The sequence below is a fragment of the Mus musculus genome, chromosome 4 (genome assembly GCF_000001635.26).
Source record: "Mus musculus strain C57BL/6J chromosome 4, GRCm38.p6 C57BL/6J".
NCBI lineage: Eukaryota > Metazoa > Chordata > Mammalia > Rodentia > Muridae > Mus > Mus musculus.
The window spans coordinates 74,184,524-74,204,973 of record NC_000070.6 but is presented as its reverse complement, the minus strand read 5'-3'; the positions used below and the strand labels follow the sequence as shown (position 1 = coordinate 74,204,973).

Below are 20,450 nucleotides of genomic sequence, written 5' to 3'. Positions count from 1 at the left end.
GGGTATGCTATACGGCTAACTTTAGGGTAATGGTTAGGATTCAAAATAGGGACATGATTATTGTTAGAGAAAAGACTAGGGAAATGAGGATAGGCACTATTAGTGCTAGGGTCAGGGTCAGGGTTAGGGTAAGATTTAAGTCTAGGATTAAGTTTAGGGTTAAGTTTAGAGGTATTGTTAAGCCTGGGTTAGGGTTAGATTAAATATTAAGGTTAGGAAAAGAGTTAAGGTTGTAGTTAGGGATACATTTAGGGTTATGAATTGGGTTAGAGTTATGATAAGACTTGTGATTTGTGTGTCTGTGTGTGTGTATGTGTGTGTGATAGAGAGGGAGAGAAAGAGAGAGAGGGAGAGAGAGAGAGAGAGAGAGAGAGAGAGAGAGAGATATTGTGGATAACTGTATGTATGTGATTCTTTGATACTGTGCATGTCTGTGGGGTGTGTGTGTGTGCGTGTGGTCATGTTTAGTGTTTGTTTTAAGAATAATGTTAGAGAAAGGGTCTTAGAAACTTAGCATTAGATTACTGCTAAAATTTAGCCTGTGGTTAGGTTTAGGGCTAAGTTTAAATTTAAGATTGTGTTTAGAGTTAGAAATGGGGTTTGGGTTAGGATTATGGTTAGAGTTAAGGCTATGAATAGTTTATGTTAGAGTTGGAAATAGAATTAAGTTAAGTTTAGAGCCTAGAGTTAATATTAAGGGTTGGATTATGTTTTGGTTAGTTTTGGAATTAGAGTTAGGGCTAGGTTATTTTTATGATCAAGATAGGTTTGGGGGGGGGGCTGGAGAGATAGCTCACCGGTTAAGAGCACTGACTGCTCTTCCAGAGGTCCTGAGTTCAATTCCCAGCAACCACATGGTGGCTCTCAACTATCTATAATGGGTTGACCCAATGCCCTCTTCTGGTGTGTCTGAGGAGAGCAACAGTGTACTCACATAAAATAAATAAATCTTAAAAAAAATAGGTTTAGGGTAAGTGTTATTATTGGCATTAAGGTTAGACGTTGGTGTAGGTTAGGGTACGGTTAGGGTTAGGCTTTGATTTATGCTTAGTGTTAAGGTTAGTATACTGTTATGGTTAGAATAGTTTTTGGATTATGGTTATTATTTGAATTAGTATTAAGTTGGGGTATTGTGAGGTTATAAGTAGATTCATTTTAAAATTAGGGTAAAAGCTTTTGATAGAGAAAATTTCAAATGTAGGGTTATCATTAGTATTAGGAATAAGTGTTAGGATTATGATTTTAATATGGACTTAGAGGTGGGGTTGGTGTCATGGATATGCTCATTTTGTAGTTAGGGTTAGTGCTAGGTCTAACCCTAGTGCTTAGGATAATAAAGGGTTCTTGTTACAGATAGAGGCAGGGTTAATATTAAAATTTTGCCTTTATTAGGATTTATGGTTAGAATTAGGGATAGTGTTAAAGTTATGATTAACAGTAGGAATAAGAATATGGTTATTTCTAGGATTAGGAATAGGCTATGGTTAGATTTAGGATTAGGATTAGGTTTAAGACAAGGCTAGTCTAAAAGTTAGATTTAGCGTTGGCATAAGGATATATTTATGTTTAAGTGTAGGGCCATACTAATTGTTAAGAACATCACGATGATTAGGTAAGAGCTTCTTATAATTCAATTGCAAAGTTTAATTTAAAATTTTCTTCTTTGTAATTTATAATTGAGAGTCAAAATATATGATATACATCATCATATTGAATTTCAACTCGATTCTTGTTTTCTTTTGGCTTTTTAGTGCTGAAAATAAATTCTGTACCCAGGGTTTCACCCATATTATATAAGCTCTTTATCACTAAACAGAGCTCCTATCCTCTGAGTGTTGATAAATGGGAGAGCTATGAGTGTAAAGAAGTAATTCTACTCTGTTTCAATTAGTCAAGGATACAAAGAAACACCCTAGAAAAACAGCTAAAAGAGGGCATCTAGTGCATACAGAGTGCCTTGAACAGTGATAGGTGATTTCTGTTGCTAAGACATGCTTTTTCAACATATCCTGTTTTACTGTCAAAAGTTTTTTTTTTTTTAATATGGGTGAAGTATACAGTAACCACTTTACTAAGAAGCACTGTAGTTACATGACCATCATTGTAATTATAGCCTGTATTGCTGTTTACAGAACTTTATCCTCAAACCATGTTATGAAACTTCAGTTGTCTGAACCTCTGTTGATTCATACTGAAAAAATTACAGGAAACTTAAACAAGAACATTGAAATTTTAACTGCTTCTGAAAAATGCATCTGTCATACTTCATGTAAACTAATGTTTTCTTAATTCTTTCCTACTCTGAAGAATATTCTCCTTTGAAATTTAATGATCAGAAAAATAATTCTGTTACAGATGGTGATGAATATTAGCTGGAGAAACTCCTAGAATTTGCAAGGTGTTTTTCAAAATGTAGTACCTACAGAAAATATCTCTTTATCTTATTTTCTGTAACCATGAAAATGACTTGGGCACCCTTTCTAAAAGGATATTTGTGGTAACTAAGGGTGTTGAGTAGGTAAATATAGTTCCAATAAATACTTTATTAATTCCTAACTTATTCCTAGTTCCTTCTCCCATTCTTGAAGGCTGTGAGGACCCATGTTGGTGACAAACATCCTCTGATGCCTAAGGCTTAGTCAAGATCAACCTTCTGTACACTTTTGCTTTTGTGACATTGAAAGTTAAGAGTCCTAAGTATCACCCACCACTGTGACACCATTCCAATTCCCAGTAGATAAAAGACACAATGGCCAGAAGATGGTTCAAAGCAGCTTTACTAATGGATGGGTCAATGCACCTGAAGTCTGAGGCTAAGTGAAGATTCTTCCTTCCTCTCTGAAGTGATGACAGCTGAGCCTTCTTGGTTGGCTCACAAATTTATCCACCCAGTGAGAGAGAGAGAGAGAGGTTGGAATGTGGAGAACTGGTATTGGATGTGTCCTCCATGTGCAGGTTCTGTTGAGTCTGTTTATGGCATAGAGACTGGAAGTCCAAAAGCAGGTCCAAGACAGACAGGAAAAGAGAGAGAAGTAGGAGGATAAGTAAGAAGGGACCATCAGCACATTATCTCCCTCAAGTAGAGAAAGTCAGCCCAAAGATGCCCAAGTCCCATCAACTACAACCATCCCTGAAGACACATCATTTGCACGTTAGGTTAGGAATGTTGTGAGAGAATCTTCTTCTATTTGACTCAGCAGAAAATATAAGGTAAAAATGAAAAGTAGATGTGGGTCAGAAACTCAATGTAATACTCAGTAAGTGGTTAAGTACTATATCTTTGGAGCCCTTAGGCACAATGGACAGTTACTCAACCTGCCTCTGAGAAAATGCCCTATGTACCCAATTTCCCCATATTTACTTTGGAACTCTAGAGTATAGACACTTTATTGCCAACATATCTTAGGAAATTGCTGATTTCATAAGGTTGATTCAAGACTTAGGGCTGATTATCAAAAATGACTTCCTCTTTATTCAGCCAAGGAAGAATATTTCTCTGTCCTCCTATGACCACATCACTAAGTGAAGCTAAATATAATTTGAACAGGAAAAGGCATTAATTGTTTCTAAGCCTTGGGCTAGATATGAATCTCTAAATGTCAGTGGGTGTTAATACATTCACAGACAGTGAAAAGAGCTACTGGAAGCAGGAGTGTAAGTTCTTAAGTCATCTGACCATTAAGCACTAAGCTCTGAACTCTTTTTTTTTTTTTTTTTTTTTTTTTTTTTTTTTTTTTGGTTTTTCAAGACAGGGTTTCTCTGTTTAGCCCTGGCTGTCCTGGAATTCACTTTGTAGACCAGGCTGGCCTTGAACTCAGAAATACACCTTCCTCTGCCTCCCAAGTGTTGGGATTAAAGGCATGCACCACCATGCCCGGCTAGCTCTGAACTCTTTTTCTGTCCTCGACTCTAGACTCTGTTTTTCTAAGGACAGCCGAGTAAGAAAAACTCAACAAACACATTCAGGAAACAACTACAAGGGGGCTGTTTCTGTGTCACATTATACAGTATTCTTTCTGCAGTTCTGTGTAGAGAGTTGTTGAATTCACGCCAGAACTCATCTGAAGATTTGTTGCAGCTATGAGGCTCAGCAAAAGTACAACAGTAAAGTCTTTTCAAGTTAGTGACAGAGAGATGAGTTTTACATCAAGCACAACGGAGTGAAGAGTTTCATTCAATTGTTTCTGGAACAGGAACTCTTTTTTTCTAGACAGTGGTGAAACTCCTAATTTCTAGCACTCTAAGACTAATCACCTTTCCTATTTTTCTACTTATGTTCTATGTCTTTCTTTTTATTATTTTATGTACAATATATGTTGATCATATTCTTTATCTTCCTTTAGCTTTTTACAAATCTTCACCTCCCTGTGTTTTTTCTCTCCATTCTCTCTCTCTCTCTCTCTCACACACACACACAAACACACACACACAAAACAAAATAAAGGTCAAAGCAAACAAACAAATAAACAAACAAAACAAAGAAAAACCAAAAACAAAAATTAAATAAAAACCATGAGTTCATTTTGTGTTGATCAATGACTCCTGGGTGTGGGGCCTTCTCTGGAGTTTGGTTCATTTACCTCGTGACACTCCACTGTAGAAAACTGGTTTTCCATTTCCTAGCTGGTGTCAAATACCTTCTTGATTCGGGCTAGGACTCTTTGTGTCCACTTCTCAGCTTTAAGATCTTGTTTAGTTTGAATCTCTGCAGGACTCGTGCATGCCTGCCAGCCTCTATGAGTTTAAGTGAGTATTGAGCCTGTTGTGTTTTGAAGATACTGTTTCCTTGGAGTCATACAAGATACTGTTTCCTTGGAGTCATACACCACCCCTGGCTCTTGACACATCATTTTCTGTATATATCCCTGAGCCTTGAGATGAAGGGATTGATAATGAAATCTCATTTAAGGCTGAATGCACCAAAATCTCTTACTATATGCACATTGTTCAGTTGTGGGTCTCTGAGTCAATCACCATGAGTTACAAGAGGAAGTTTCTCTAACAAGGATTGACTAGTGCATTGACTAGGGTACAATAGTATGCCATTAGGAGTCATTTTATTTCTATGTTTATTTAATAGAAGGCTTTCTTTCACTTAGGACCTGTGACCTATCTAGTTTCAGGATGTTGACCACTTAGCAGTATCAGGTATGGGTTCTATCTTCTGAAATGGACCCTAAATCCAATTTTAAAAGATGTTTGGTTTCTCCCACAACATTTGTGCCACTATCATACCAGTATACTATTCTAGATTATGGGTTTGTAGCTGGGAAATATTGATGATTAACTTTCATTGTCAATATTGCACAAAGTACATTTTGCACTGTGATGCTAGTCAGTAGTGTGAAACTTCTAGTTGGGCACCAGCTCAATTCCTTTGTGTTCAATGACATATAAGTAAGTGGTTTTGGAAGGTAACAAACAGTCTTGGCAATAAACTGTGATGTTTTGGGGGTGTCTATGTGAACCCCTTGTCCAATGAAACTATAAGATGTAACCAATCTCAAGCACTGGGGGTTTAATTTGCTGGCATAACATGTCTAGTTGAGGTATTCTCTCTCTAATTAATGGTGATTCCATTTAAATTCATTTCATATGTGTATTCGTTTTAGGAAGCATTGACAGTTGTAGGTTTCTGTATGGCTTTTCAAAAGGTTTCCCACATATTTGTTCTCCCTCCCCATATTCTCTCCTTTATCCTGCCATCCTATTCTCTCCCTCATTTAATTCTTTTTCTAGCCCCCCTTTACCTCTTTATAACACAGTGTTCTTTTTTCTTTTATTTGGGAGATCTTCTCCTCTAGTGGTCTTGTACTACCTGCCTAGCCTTTATGTTTATTTTTGATTTAAACAAAAATAGCTGAAGTTTAAAAGCTAACATTCATATATAAAAGAATACATGCAACATTTTTCTTTTTGGGTCTGGGTTACCTCACTGAGGATGATATTTTCTAGCTCTATTTATTTAATTACCAAACCCTGAAAATTTCACAATTTCTTCTTGTTTAACAGCTAAGTAATATTGTGTTATTTTAATGTACTACATTTTTATTATTCATTCATCAGTTAATGGACTTATAGGCTGTTTCCATTTCTTGGCTATTAGGAATAAAGCAGTGATAAATGTGGAGAAGTAAGCATCGCATTTCTGTAGTATGATGTAGAAACCTTTGGATGTATGCCCAATAGTATAGTTGGAGCTTTTGGTATATCAATTTTTGGCTTTTTGAAGAACAGCCACACTGATGCCCATTGTAGCTGTACCAGTTTGAACTCTTCCCAGAAATGAACATGTTCTCCTTTCTACATATTCTTGTCAGCATATACTGTCATCTGCTTTATTGACATTGGCCACTCTGACTGCAGTAAGATGAAATCTCTTATATTTTGCTGTGAGCCCAACCTTTAATAGCTGTATCATCTCTCCAGCTCAAAATGAAATCTTAAAGTGCTTTTATTTTGCATTTTTCTGATGACTAAGAACGATGAACTTTTATTTAAGTACTTCTCAGTCTTTCATCTTTTGAGGACTCCCTGTTTAACTTTACACTTCATTTTTAATTGGGATATTTGTTTTCTTAATGTTTAGATTTCTTGATCACATGCATAATTGGTGAAGATTTCCCACCACTATATATGCTGACATTTTTGCATGCATGATGGTATCCTTTGCTACACACAATTTATTTATTTATTTATTTATTTATTTATAACTTCATGAGGCTCTATGTATTAATTTTTGGTCTTAGTGCCTATACCACTATTATTTTGCTAAGAAAGTCCTTTCCTGTGTCAATGAATTCAAGTATATTCTCCACTTTATCTTCTGTCATATTCTGGTTACCTGGTCTTATGTTTAGGTCTTTATCCACTTGGAGTTGAGTTTAGTGTAAGAAGATAGACATGAACTTATGTTTTATTCTTCTACATACAGTCATCCAATATGACCAGTGCCATTTGTTGAAGATCCTGTCTTTTAATTTTTTTTCTCCCAGCGTATATTTCTGGCTGCCTTGTCAAAAAAACTGGATATGTATATAACTTGTTGTTATATCTTTGATCAGATCCCATTGTTTAATGTGCATGTTCCTGTTTTTATGCCTATACCATGCTGTTTTTACTACTATGTCATTGTAATACAACTTCAGATCTGTGATGGTGATAGCTTCAGCAGTTCTTTTCTATTTAGTTTTTTTATTCAGGATTTTTGTTTTACTTTGCTTTGTTTTTGAGACAGGGTTTCTCTGTGTAGCCCTGGCTGTCCTGGAACTCACTCTGTAGACCAGGCTGGCCTCAAACTCAGAAATCCACCTGCCTCTGCCTCCCAAGTGCTGGGATTAAAGGCATGCACCAACACTGCCCGGCTATTCAGGTTCATTTAGCTATCCTGTGGGTTTGTTTTTTTGTTTTCGTTTTTTGTTTTTGTCTTCCACATGAAGTTGAAGATTGATTTTTCAATTTCTGTGAAGAATTGTGTTGGGACATTTTTATTATTTAATTTTTAGGTACTGTTTCCCTGATGCCTTTCTCAGTATATTTGTCATTTGTATATAGGAGGTTTACTGATCTATATGTGTTAATTTTGTATCCCACTACTTTGCTGAAGGGGTTTATTAGCTGTAGGAATTTTCTGGTGAAGAAAATCCTCTTCTTCCCTTCCTCTTTATATCCCCTTGATCTCCTTCAGTTGTCTTAGTGCTCTTGCTAAGACTTCAAATATTATACTGAATATGTATAAAAAGAGTGGGCATCCTTGTCATTTTCCTGACTCTACTGGAAATGCTTTGAATTTCTCTCTCATTCCAGATCATGTTGTCTATAAACTTGTACATTACGCTGTGATGTCTTTTGTATGCCTCCTCTCCAAAGAGTTTGATCAATAAGGGATGTTGCATTGTATCAAAGGCCGTTTCTGCATCTAATGAGATGATCATACGGTTTTTGTCTTTCTGTCTGTTTATATGTTGGGTTACATTTATTGATTTACATATGGTGAACTATCCATACGTCTCTGAATGAACCCAACTTGATCATTGCGTATAATCTTTTCATGTGTTCCCTAATTTTGTTTGCAAGTATTTTAAAAAAATTTCTGCACCTATAATGTGACAATTTGACTAAAAATAACCCCAATATACTCACCTATTTGAATGCTTAGTTCGTAACTGATGGAACTATTTTGATAATTTTCTTAGTCTATTGCAGTTCTAATAGTGTGAAGAAACACCAGGACAATGTCAACTATTAGAAAATATTTAATTGGCAGACTTAAAAATTTAACAGGTTGTCCAATATCATTATGGAGATAGGGAGTGAGGAAGGGAATGAGGGAGGGAGGAAGGAGAGAGAGAGAGAGAGAGAGAGAGAGAACTGGGCCTAACATGGGCATTTGAAACCTCAAAACCCATCTCTCCTTAACACACTTACCCCCAAAAGGCTACACCCCTACACCCACTTCAACAATGCCACACTTTCTAACCCTTGTCATCCTTTCAAATATTTCCCCCCTAGTAACTAAGCATCCATCTATATAATCCTATGTGAGCCATTCTTATTCAAACTACCACAGGAAGTCTTACAAGATGTGGCATTGTTTGGGGAGGTCTGTCACTGGGCATGGTCTTTGAGGCTTCAAATGTTTATGTCAGGCTCTCTCTCTCTCTCTCTCTCTCTCTCTCTCTCTCTCTCTCTCTCTGTCTGCAAATTGCAGATAAGATGTAAGCTCTCAGCTACTGCTCCAACACCATGCGTAACTGTGTGCTGCCTACTTCCTTCCATGAAAATGATCATAAACTCATTCTCTGAATTAGCCATCAAGCCACCAATTAAACGTTGTGTTTTATAAGTTGCCTTGGTCATGGTGTCTCTTCATAGAAAAGTTAGAAACTCTCCTAGAAATAAAATTAGAACAAAAAACAGAAACAAAAAAACATATCTTCATAAGAAATATTATTGTATAATTTTCTTTTTGTTTTATTGAGACTTTGTGTTTTCAGTATCAGTGATTAGGGTAGCTTCATAAAAAGAATTTGAAAATATTCCTTCAGTTTCTATTTTGTGGAATAATTTGAGAACCACTGACATTAGTTCTTTGAATGTTTACAGTAGACAGAATCTATACTGAATACTTCTGGCTCTGAGCTTTTTAGGTTGGGAGATTTTAATTACTACTTGCATTTTTACTATGGTTTTGGGATTATTGAAATCATTTATTTTACCCTGATTTAACTTTTGTAGGTCATATAACTTAAGAAAATTAAAATATGTCATTGATCTTCTAAATTTCCTTGGTGACTACTGTAATGTCTTAATTTTCATCTCTAATTTTATGAAATTGTATCTTTTTTGTCCATTTTTTGATAATTGGGCTAAGGATTTGTCAATCTTGCTGATTGTTTTTGTTTGCTTGTTTTTTGTTTTGTGAAGCAATTCTTTGTTTCATTGATTTTTTTGTATTGTTTTATTTACTTATTTGTTTCTATTTTATGATTTCATCCCTGAAATTGATTATTTCTTCCCATCTACTCTTTTTGGGTATCATTTCTTCTTGTTTTTATAGAGATTTTAGATGTGTGATTGAATTAGTAATGTAAGATTTCTTCAATAGTTTGATGTAGGGATTTACTGTTAAGAGCTCTCTCTTAAGTTGGGCAGTGTTGGTGCATGCCTTTAATCCCAGCACTTGGGAGGCAGAGGCAGGTGGATTTCTGAGTTTGAGGCCAGTCTGGTCTACAAAGTGAGTTCCAGGACAGCCAGGGCTATACAGAGAAACCCTGTCTTGAAAAACCAAACCAAACCAAACCAAACCAAACCAAACCAAACCAAACCAAACCCCAAAACAACAAACAAACAAATAAAAAAAGAGCTTGTGTCTTAGAATTGCCTTCTTTGTGTCCCTTAGGTTTTGTTATAGTGTGTTTTCATTTTCACTCAGTTTGTAAAGTTTTTAATTTTCTTCTAGATTTCTGCCTAGACCTATTTTTCATTTAGAAGAGTTACTCACTTTCCATGAGTTTGTATACTTTCTGCTATTGTTGTAGATAGCCAGCTTTAGTTCATAGATGTCAGTTACAATAATGGGTGGTATTTCAAGTTTATTTTTTATATTTTTTTAAAATTTGCTTTGTATCTTAATATGTGCAAAGTTTTGGAGAAAGTTCCATGAGTTCTGATAAACAAGTTTTTTTTTTTTTAATTTTTTATTATTTATTTATTTAGTTCTTGAGTAGAATTTTCTGTAGATGTCTGCAACAATCATTTGGTTCATGCTGTTAATTTACTCTGGCATTTTTATGTACATTTTTATGTTCACTAAAAACACATGGTTAATGTATCTTTTAATTGGGGAAGTGAGAACATTAATATTGGGTTATTAGTTAACAATATTTATGGATTTCTATTATTTTGTTTATATGGTATGGACATTGCCCCTCTCTTTTGATTGTTCTGGAATCAGTTATTACTTGTGTCACCTTGGATGCAGTCAGCTTTCAGACCAACATTTTCCTTCTAGTGATTTCTGTAGAGCTGTATCAGTAGACATAGCTTAAAAATGTGCTTTCACCGTGGAATGTTTTTCTTTCTCTGTTGGTTGTAATTGATAGTTTTGTTGGGTATAATAGTCTAGACTGTCTGGATATAGCTTAAAAATGTGCTTTCACCATGGAATGTTTTCTTTCTCTGTTGGTTGTAATTGATAGTTTTGTTGGGTATAATAGTCTTAAACCTTAGCACATATTAAGACTGTCATCTGTGGTAACTCAGAGTTTACATAATATTCACCTGGCCCTTATGATTTTCAGAGTCTTCACTGAAAAATCAGTGTTATTCTAATGGCTCTTCCTTTATATATATGTTACATGGTCTTTTCCCCTTGCAGCTTTCAATATCCTTGGTTCTGTACATTTAGTTTTGAGTAGTATGTGTCATAGGAATTTTTTTCTGTTCTTTTTTATTTAATGTTCTCTATGCTTTTTGTACTTTGATTTCTTTCTTTAGATTGGGAATGTTTCTTTTATTATTTTGACTAATGCATTATTTGTGGCTTTGACTTGGGTTTTTCACATTTCTGTGTATTTATTATTTTAAATTTTAGTCTTTTCATATTGTACTCCATTTCTTGGTTGTTCAATGGTTGGATTTTCAAAAAGATTTAACATTTTTTAAAAATGAGCTATCCATTTATTCTCTGTTCTTTAATCTATTGGTGAGGCTTACTTGTGAACTTTTTCTTTAGCATCCCAAGTTATTCATCTCAAGGTTTATTTCAGTTTGCATTTTCTTTAATGATCCTATTTCCTTCTATTTTCATGTCTGGAATTATTTTCATTTTTTCCATCCAGGTGCTTGTATTTTCATGGTCTTCATTAAGGGATTTATTTATATCATCTTTAAGATCCTTGAACATGTGCATACTTGCTATTTTGAAGTCCTTGTCTTATGTTTCAACTAAATTTCTTCCCTCAGGGCATATTTAATACATATTTTCTTTACTACTTATGGTTTTTGCTGGGAACCAGGCATCTGGGATTATGACATTTAGAGTGATTTTAGTGTCTTGCCTTTGCTGTGTCTTCTTTTCTTTGGTTGATGTTACCCAATCGGAAACTTAGTCAAATATCGTGTTGTGAGGTCCCTGATTCCTACCCTAGTATAATGGTTATGAGGGTCTTGATAGGAGTTCCACATGTCTATGGAGAGTCACAATGCAATGTATTTGATCTCTAAGGAATGGCTAAAAAAATGTGCCAGGGAAGAACTGGGGATATATTAGAATCTGGACTTGGCCAAGTCCTAAAGAAACAGTAGTAGTTTGGGAGAAGGGGCTGAGATAAGTAGACAGTGGCAAGCTTAAGAACAAGTCTAGAGAGTCCTAAAAGGAGAATAGGAAGGAGGAAGAGTCTATAATCTGTTTTTTAGTTTAATAATTTTTCAGCAAGATGAATGTAGTGGCTCTGGGTCTCTGGTAGAAACATGTTCTGTGTGTCAGCTAAAAGTCAGAGAAATGGAGACTGCTTAGAAGAAATGGCTGAAAAAGATAATGGTGATGGGCTAAGGAAGGCTTGGATCATGGTTCTGCACAAAAACAGATGCATCCCAAGCACATATATTCTCATCTTAATACTGTAATTTGACCAATGAGTTCTTTGATATTGGAATGTGTTTTTAGTGCTTATATCTCTGCTTGTGCCTTAGTAACTTCAGTAGAATATTAGGTAATCTTCTCCATTACCTATCACACATCCTCCTATAATTTCCAACCATTACTTTACATAAAATAAAACTGAATGATTGAAAAAAATTGCCCCAGATTATTTTATTAGAGATTCCTACTACCATATTAACAGACAAGCAATCTGGATGTTGACATAGAAATGCTAATTTCACTATACAAAGATACAGCTCCAATAACCATATTATAGCCCCCATAAAGAAATCAACTCATTGTAAATCTTTTCAGCGTTATGTTCATAATATTAGACAAACTACAAAATATACTGTAAATACATAACACATATGTTCCAAACTCAGATAGAAATATATGATCCTTTACCTATATCATTCTCATTATAAAGCTCATATTAGCACTAAAGATAAGTGTGTGTACACTTACTTGCTCTCTCTCTTTCTCTCTCTCTGGGTATACACAAATTCACAAATGTACATAAAACACTTTCATAAAATAATCACTTGGGAGTCTATATTTCATGATAACTGAGAGAGAAAAGAATAATAAGGTTCCATAAATTCCTCACTTGGGACAAAATAAGAACAAGTAAGTATGTGTGAAAGGCATATGAGCTATATCTATATAAACACACATATACACATCTTTTATAAATATACATATATCAATAATATGGAATATTGACATACTTGTGTGCTTGCTTTGAAGCCTCAATCTCACTATTTTATATTTTATGTGTTGACAAATTCCCCTCTTCATTTGACTCAAACAACTGATGAAGCTTTCTAATAAATATGGATATTTCTTAAAGGCTTTACTTTTATAGTGAATAAATGACATTATAAGATTCCAGTGTTACATTTGGATGTCAAACTCATAAAAGAACAAGTGATTTTTTATCTTACTGTCAATGTGAGTATCTTGAAAAGTATGCAGAAAATCAGGGAAAATGTTGTGATATATGATTCTCTGTTGCACCACAGAAACCATAAATCAAAATAAAGTCTGTCTCCTCTCCTTAATTTATGTTGGGTACTGTGGTCACAGAATGCAGAAGTAACCAATAAGCTGCCCCTTGACATTTTCCAAGGAACAAAATAAAACCCAGTGAGCTATTCACACTTAGTAGTGAACAAAGTTGCTGTGGCATATACATGATGTATGTTTGTGGTGCATATGAGTGTTGCATATGCTTACAGAACCAGAGCAGGACACTGGATGCCTCCCTCTGTCATTTTCCAGATTATGGCCTTGATAGGGTCTCTCACTGATCCAAAAGGCCACTGTGTCAGTTAGGCTGGCTGGCCTGGGCTTCACTGAGATTGCCTATTTCCACTCCCCTAGGGTTACTGGAATACATAGTTATGTTGAGTGTTTTACACAGATGCTGAGGATTCAAGTTCAAGCCCTCATATGTGTGAAGTAAGCACCCTTACCCACTGTTGGCTTCCCTCTTTACTTTGAGGTCACCACAGGAAGCTGTAGATACTATTTCCATTACCAACCATCTCAGACCCAGTAGGACCTAAACTTATCTTTCTATAGACAGTCACCAACATGACACCTTCATTTCTTGGTCTTTTCAAGTATACTATCCTAGTTTGCTTTGTTTCATGGTTTATTTCATGGGCGAATATCCAACCCCGAGGAAACAGGACCAATGCTTGTCTCACACTTCTATCAGGCAAGCTGCCTGCAGGTAGGGGACTATAACTCTATACTCACCCATCTCCTTTAAGCTTTTGATATGGGATTATATCCAGCATTTGATACAGTTCATAAAGAAGTTACACAGAATTTCTCTGATCCATTCTGTTTTTTCCCTCCCAAGACTCCTCTCCTCTCCTCTCCTCTCCTCTCCTCTCCTCTCCTCTCCTCTCTCCCTCTTCCCCCTCTCCCTTTCCCTCTCCCTCTCCCTCCCCTCTCCTCCCCTCCCCCCTCTCCTCTCCTCTCCTCTCCTCTCCTCTCCTCTCCTCTCCTCTCCTCTCCTCTCCTCCCCTCCTTTCCCCTTCCCTCCTCTTCTTTCCTCTCCTCTGCCCTCCCCTCCTCTGCTCACGTATGCTACACCTCTTTTCTATCTTCAATAGAGAACAACTAAGTCACAGTATACCCTGTCACCACAGTCATAAGTTAAGTTGCTAGTATGATAATAAAACTCTTACAAAAGTTATAGAAATAAATATTTATGACTCTGAGTTAGGAAATAGCTTCAAATATGATGCCAGCATTCACAAACAACAGAAGAAAATAAAAAGAACTTGATTCAGAAATTTTGTTGGCAGCTGAGAAGGCTTGGCAGCATGAGGAAGCATGAGTACCTGAGTCCAAATTTCCAGTGCCCATGTAGAAAGTCAGGTGTGGTTGCACATCTGTAATGCCAGTGATGCTGATGCTTAGGAAAGTAGTTTGGGACTTGCTAAGTTAGCTTGAGGTTCAGTTAGAGACCCTGCCTCAAGGAAATAAGGGTGTGAAAGTGTAATGGGAATCAAGTCTCCATTTCAGCTAAGGCTTCACATCTACAGCTTTACATCTTCTCTTAGGGATTGCCTTCTCTGTCATTTGCTGCCTGACCTCCAGATCTTCTGCTGAAATAGAGGTAAAATCTTCATAACTTCTTAACTCATGAATTTTGCATGTTTGAAAAACGAGCATTATTTGGATGATACGATAGTCTGCCAATCTTCCTTTGGACCTTGACTGGAGTTGCCTCTGAGTTCCTGAGTGACTAAACCTTGAGAAAAGGAGGATCCACCAGATCTTTCTGCTCAGAATCTTTTCTCTTTGATACCCAGGAGCCTGCTATAGGTGTACTTTAATGTGGCAATACTTAAGGTGCCCTCAAGGTTTTTTTTTTTTTTAATGTTTCAATGAAAACTCATTGGTTTCTTTTTAAAGACCCTAATTTCTTTCACAAGCATGCACTTGTCTATACTTTATTCTTTTTGGCCAAACTGCTAGTTTTTAAAATATATATTTGTGAAGCTAGAGAGATGGCTCAATGGTTAAGAGTACCAGGTATTGTTCCAGAGGACCTGAGTTCAATTCCTAGTCTCAACATGGTGTTTCAAGGCCATCTATAAAAGGATCTGATACCCTCTTCTGACAGGTAATTGTACCTGCAGCAGAGCACTTACTGAGAAAATAAATACATAAAATAAACAAAAAACAAATAAAAACAAATCGAAGAAATATTTTTAAAATCCCAGTGTTAGGCTTTATGGGTTATTCTTTTAATTGAAGAGTCCTTATTCTCTCTTTCCCTAAAAATATTCCTATACTCCTTTTTTTCTTAGTTATAACACAGTGTTGGTAAGTGGCCAGCAATGGAAAGCACCAGATATTTTTCTGTCTTGGGTTCACTGACATGAAGGATTGTGTCTCAGGATTTATCATTTCTTTTGTCTTTTTTTATCTTCCTTTGTTGATTTTACCCAAACAGAATTGATGTATTATCTGATGATTCATTGTTTCAATTAAAGTCCCAATTACACAAGAGTCCAGAACTTAAAGAGATTCATAAAGGAAATTCACTCTCTCTCTCATCATCCTCTCTCTCTCATCATTCTCTTTCTCTCTCCATCTCTGTCTCTGCCTTTCTGTTTGTCTGTCTGTCTTTTCTCACCCACTTTCATTGTCTCTCTCTCTCTCTCTCTCTCTTTCTCTCTCTCTCTCTCTCTCTCTCTCTCTCTCTCTCTCTCTCTCACACACACACACACACACACACACACCACCTTGAAATTTTACCCAGAGAATTACAATGAAAAGCATGAGGGGTCCCAAAAATTCACCTTAAAATTTTGTCCATTTTTATTAACTAAACATGATTTTGTGAACTCAGAGAGTGAGTGCACATCACTTTACAATGAGTGCCATATATCAGCATCACTTCCATAAAGGCAACCACATGCTTAGCATCACTTGCCTAGCAGTCTCAGCAGAACTCTTCTTTGCTACCTTCTATTTGCCAAACTCCTGCTTGCTTTTACTCAGATTAGTCAACAATAACAATTAACTAGTTGATCTTCTTTACAATTTTACTATTACAATTAGTTTTAATTTCTTTTAAAAACACTCTGCTTTCCCAGTCCAAATATATGGACTGAACACAAATTAAATTATAATAAGATTATCATGTCCAAAACTCTGAAAACTAGACCGGACAATGTCAACTCAATGTTCTTCATGCTTACATCTTCTAGTTTAATCATCTGTTTTTGAGAACTTGCTATAGTTTTTTTACTATCATTTTTTTTCCAAAGTCATATGCAGGTAATAAATTATGGATTAGTTAGCCAAAAAATATCTTTAAAAAAATCAAGTGCCAAAACATTAAAAAATTCCATGTGCATTGGTTTTACAGTAGGTATACTCAAATAATTCCAGAAAGCTTCTGTTTTGCTAAAAATTTACCAAAATAGTTAGAACGCGTAAAAATATTTTTTTTTAAAAAAACTGAAAGAAAAACTCAGCATCAACTTATTTGTATAGGCATCAGTAAGAGGTCATTATTTTCACCAAAGGTTATATTAAAAAGATTCACTTTGTATTTTTACTAAAATTCTAATTTGATTATAGTTCACAAAAAAGAAACAAGAATACCTAATTCCAATGTATTAAATTATTATGGTATGATATGGAGATTTTTTTTCTTCCTGACTGCATTTTTGAAGAATAACTCAATGTATTGTATTTGATTTAAATCGACTAAATTCAATGAAGTACAGAAAACTTATTTCAAGGTTTGAGCAGTCAGTTAAGAGAGTTAAGAGTCAAGAGTTAAGACTACCTCTTGACAACTGAAGGCCAATCAAAACCTAGCATCTACTGAAAATGCTACTACTAGTATTGAAGATAGCCCTTCGTCTTATCAGATATTCATTTTATGAACAACCCAGCATGTAGAGGACGATGTTGACCTTCCCAGCCACCCACTCCTTCAGAGGACAATAGTATTCATAGTGAAACTGCTCAAACTCTGGTGTCTGACGGATTTCGCATAAGAAGGAGAGATCAATACCTGACTCCAAAAGGAGGAGGAGCAGGGGAAATACAAACAGCAGCAGTCCCAGGCCCACCACAAGGAGCCTGGAGAAACTCTTGACCAGGGGGTTGACCCAGATATGGCCGGTCAGGATTGAATAGCTCCATGACAAAGCTTGGCGAGCTTCCTTCAGCTCCTCCTCTTCAGCAATCAAAAAAGCATTTTCATCTGCTTCAAGTTCCTCAAATGAATCCGTGTCTTCTCTTTCTAACTCAAGCCTGGATGGACAGTCAAAGAGCATGTTGATTTCATCATCATCCACTGGGGTAGGAAGCAGGCTGGCGCTGGGATTGTACGCTAGTTCAGAGATGGTCAAGGGGTCTTCTTTTACTCTATCTTCCTCTTCATCTGGAGGATCTGCACACTGTGCTCCCTTCACTGGTGAGCTGGCAATTAGGGGCTCAGACACATCCATTTTAGGCAGTGGGACACCTGGAAAGAAACATCATTTTATAAAGCTTAAATTGCACATATTCTTCTTTCACAGAAGTCTGTATGTAGAATCAAAGTTCAAAGAATATGTGAAATTGTTCAGTAGCATTCTCTTATTAGAAAAAGAATAATCTTGTTAGCAACATGCTATATCATAAGTGCTCAGCTCAATACAATAAACAACACTGATTAAAGAAGTATATACAAAATTTCAGCATATTATTCTGGTCTGCAAACCTTTAACTAATGCCAGGTCTTTAACATGTGAAAATGATCCAGGAGTACATGAAAATTACAAATAGGTCTTTCAGAGTTAACACTATGGCACAATTGAGTATTATGTAAATTTGCCTAACAGCGACAATTGAGTAACCATTCTGAGGTGTTGCTCTCTACTCTTCCTTCCAGGCACAGTTTTGGGATTTCTGTTATTAGTATTTTGGATTATCATCTAATTCACAAGTCCAAAGAATGGAAAGTTCTGATATTCAGAATATTTAAAGCAAAGCAAAATGAAAGATTTCAGTCCGTCAACGTTGGGATTTTAGATTTTGAGGTTAGTAATACTCAAGCATTAAATTAAACTCAAATGTTCCAAAATCAGAAGAAAAAGAAATGAAATCTTGTATACTTTGGTTCAAAGCCTTTGGAGTAGATAATCCTCACCTGTAATTGCAACCATGTGGTGTGTACAAACGGATTTTTTCTCTTTTTTCACATTTTAATACATAATGTTTTACCTTCAAGTAGAGTATTTTCATTACTATTATTTAAAAATTATGCCAAAATTTCCAAGAAACTTTAGTTATCTACTGGTAAAAATTTTGGAAGAATGAAGACTATTTTTTGTTTGTTTGTTTTTGTTTTGTTTTTTTCGAGACAGGGTTTCTCTGTAGAGCCCTGGCTGTCCTGGAACTCACTTTGTAGACCAGGCTGGCCTCGAACTCAGAAATCTGCCTGCCTCTGCCTCCCGAGTGCTGGGATTAAAGGTGTGTGCCACCATGCCCGGCTGAATAAAATTTTTAAGAGTTGCTTTTACATCTACAGCTTATTACTCCAATTCATATCAGTTTATTTCTATAGCTACATGTTCAGAAGGCAAATTAATTAAAGTGCTTGAGATTTTAAAAAATGTTTATTGAAAAATACATCTTTCTTTTCTTTTTTTCCCCCCCTTTGGGATTCAGTTTACTAGGAATAATTTCACTTTATAGGCCCCACTATTTGTCTTCTAATTGCACTGACTTCAGTGATAGCTAATGTTAACTGCCCTCTAGATAAGGCAAATTCCCAGAGGAGGCAGTGACAAAAGAGAGAAGTTGCTTCACAAAGCTAAGGAAGGCCAAGGTCTACTCCACATCTGAAAGTAGTTTCTAAGCATGCAGGTCAGACTTGAATCTCATTTTTTCTTTTTCTTTTTTCTTTTTTTCCTTTTTTTAATTGGGTATTTATTTCATTTACATTTTCAATGCTATCCCAAAAGTCCCCAACACGCTCCCGGACCCACTCCCCCACCCACCCACTCCCACTTCTTGGTTCTGTCGTTCCCCTGTACTGAGGCATATAAAGTTTGCACGACTAATGGGCCTCTACTTCCACTAATGGCCATCTCGGCCATTTTCTGATTCATATGCAGCTAGAGACACGAGCTCTGGGGAGTACTGGGTAGTTCATATTGTTGTTCCACCTATAGGATTGCAGATCCCTTTAGCTCCATGGGTACTTTCTCTAGCTCCTCCATTGGGGGCCCTGTGATCCATCCAATAGCTGACTGTGAGCATCCACTTCTGTGTTTACTAGGCCCCGGCATAGTCTCACAAGAGACAGCTCTATCTGGGTCCTTTCAGCAAAATCTTGCTAGTGTATGCAATGGTGTCAGCGTTTGGAAACTGATTATGGGATGGATCCCTGGATATGGCAGTCTCTAGATGGTCCATCCTTTTGTCACAGCTCCAAACTTTGTCTCTGTAACTCCTTCCATGGGTGTTTTGTTCCCATTTCTAGGAAGGGGCAAAGTGTCCACACTTTGGTCTTCGTTCTTCTTGAGTTTCATGCGTTTAGCAAATTGTATCTTATATCTTGGGTATCCTAAGATCCACCTATCAGTGAGTACATATTGTGTGAGTTTCTTTGTGATTGGGTATTAATTTTTTTTACATATGTGGTATCTAGCCACTTTTTATTTATGTAAAAACTGTGTTAATTATGAGTCTTGGGTGAATAGTTGGAAATGATATAAACATCAAAGAAGTGTTTTCTACAGTGGAACATAGATAATAGAACATAAAATGTGCAAGCAGGTAAATCAATATATCAAATGTAAAATAGAATACCATTCATAATTCCCCCACATTTTTATCATTCAAAAAAATCACCCAATATCTTCTGGGAGCTCCATCCTAAGAGCAGAAAATAGTTTAAATGGAAAATATCATGCAAGTAACACATATACAGATGTTGGTGTCTGTATTAATCATCACCTACTGCAAATGAAATTTTCCTAATGAGGATTGAGAGATACATTCATCTTTAGGTATAATTATATATCAGTAGCTACTAGTTTAGTTCTATGTCTATTTAACATAATAATAGGTTCTCCTTTATGGCCTAGTTTTTTCATTCATTCATTTATTTATTCTCTTTATATCCTGATTGCAGCTTGCCCTGTCTCCTCTCTTTCCAGTCCCACATTCACAAGCCCCAACTTCTATTAAGCTCTCCCTTTCTCCTCAGACAAGGTACCACTATGTCCTGGGATAACAAATCCCAGCAGGGCTAGGCACATCTTCT

At 36.1% G+C, this 20,450-nt stretch overlaps 1 protein-coding gene across 3 annotated transcripts in view; it reads right to left on the bottom strand.

Annotated features, from left to right (window-relative positions):
* Positions 1–2,759: 2,759 nt before the first annotated feature.
* Frmd3 (FERM domain containing 3) overlaps positions 2,760–20,450 on the bottom strand; it is a 188,987-nt gene continuing 171,296 nt past the window's right edge. Inside the window, exons 14-15 of one of the 3 annotated variants that reach the window (NM_001163732.1) lie at positions 17,205–17,660; positions 2,760–2,985 (exon numbers count right to left, since the gene is read on the bottom strand). In NM_001163732.1, the coding sequence (NP_001157204.1) occupies positions 2,972–2,985; positions 17,205–17,660 (470 nt within the window). In that variant the 3' untranslated portion in view covers positions 2,760–2,971. Of the gene's footprint in view, positions 2,986–15,045; positions 17,661–20,450 lie in introns of those variants that run through there. The other 2 variants (NM_172869.4, XM_030253548.1) reach the window with 2 other exon arrangements.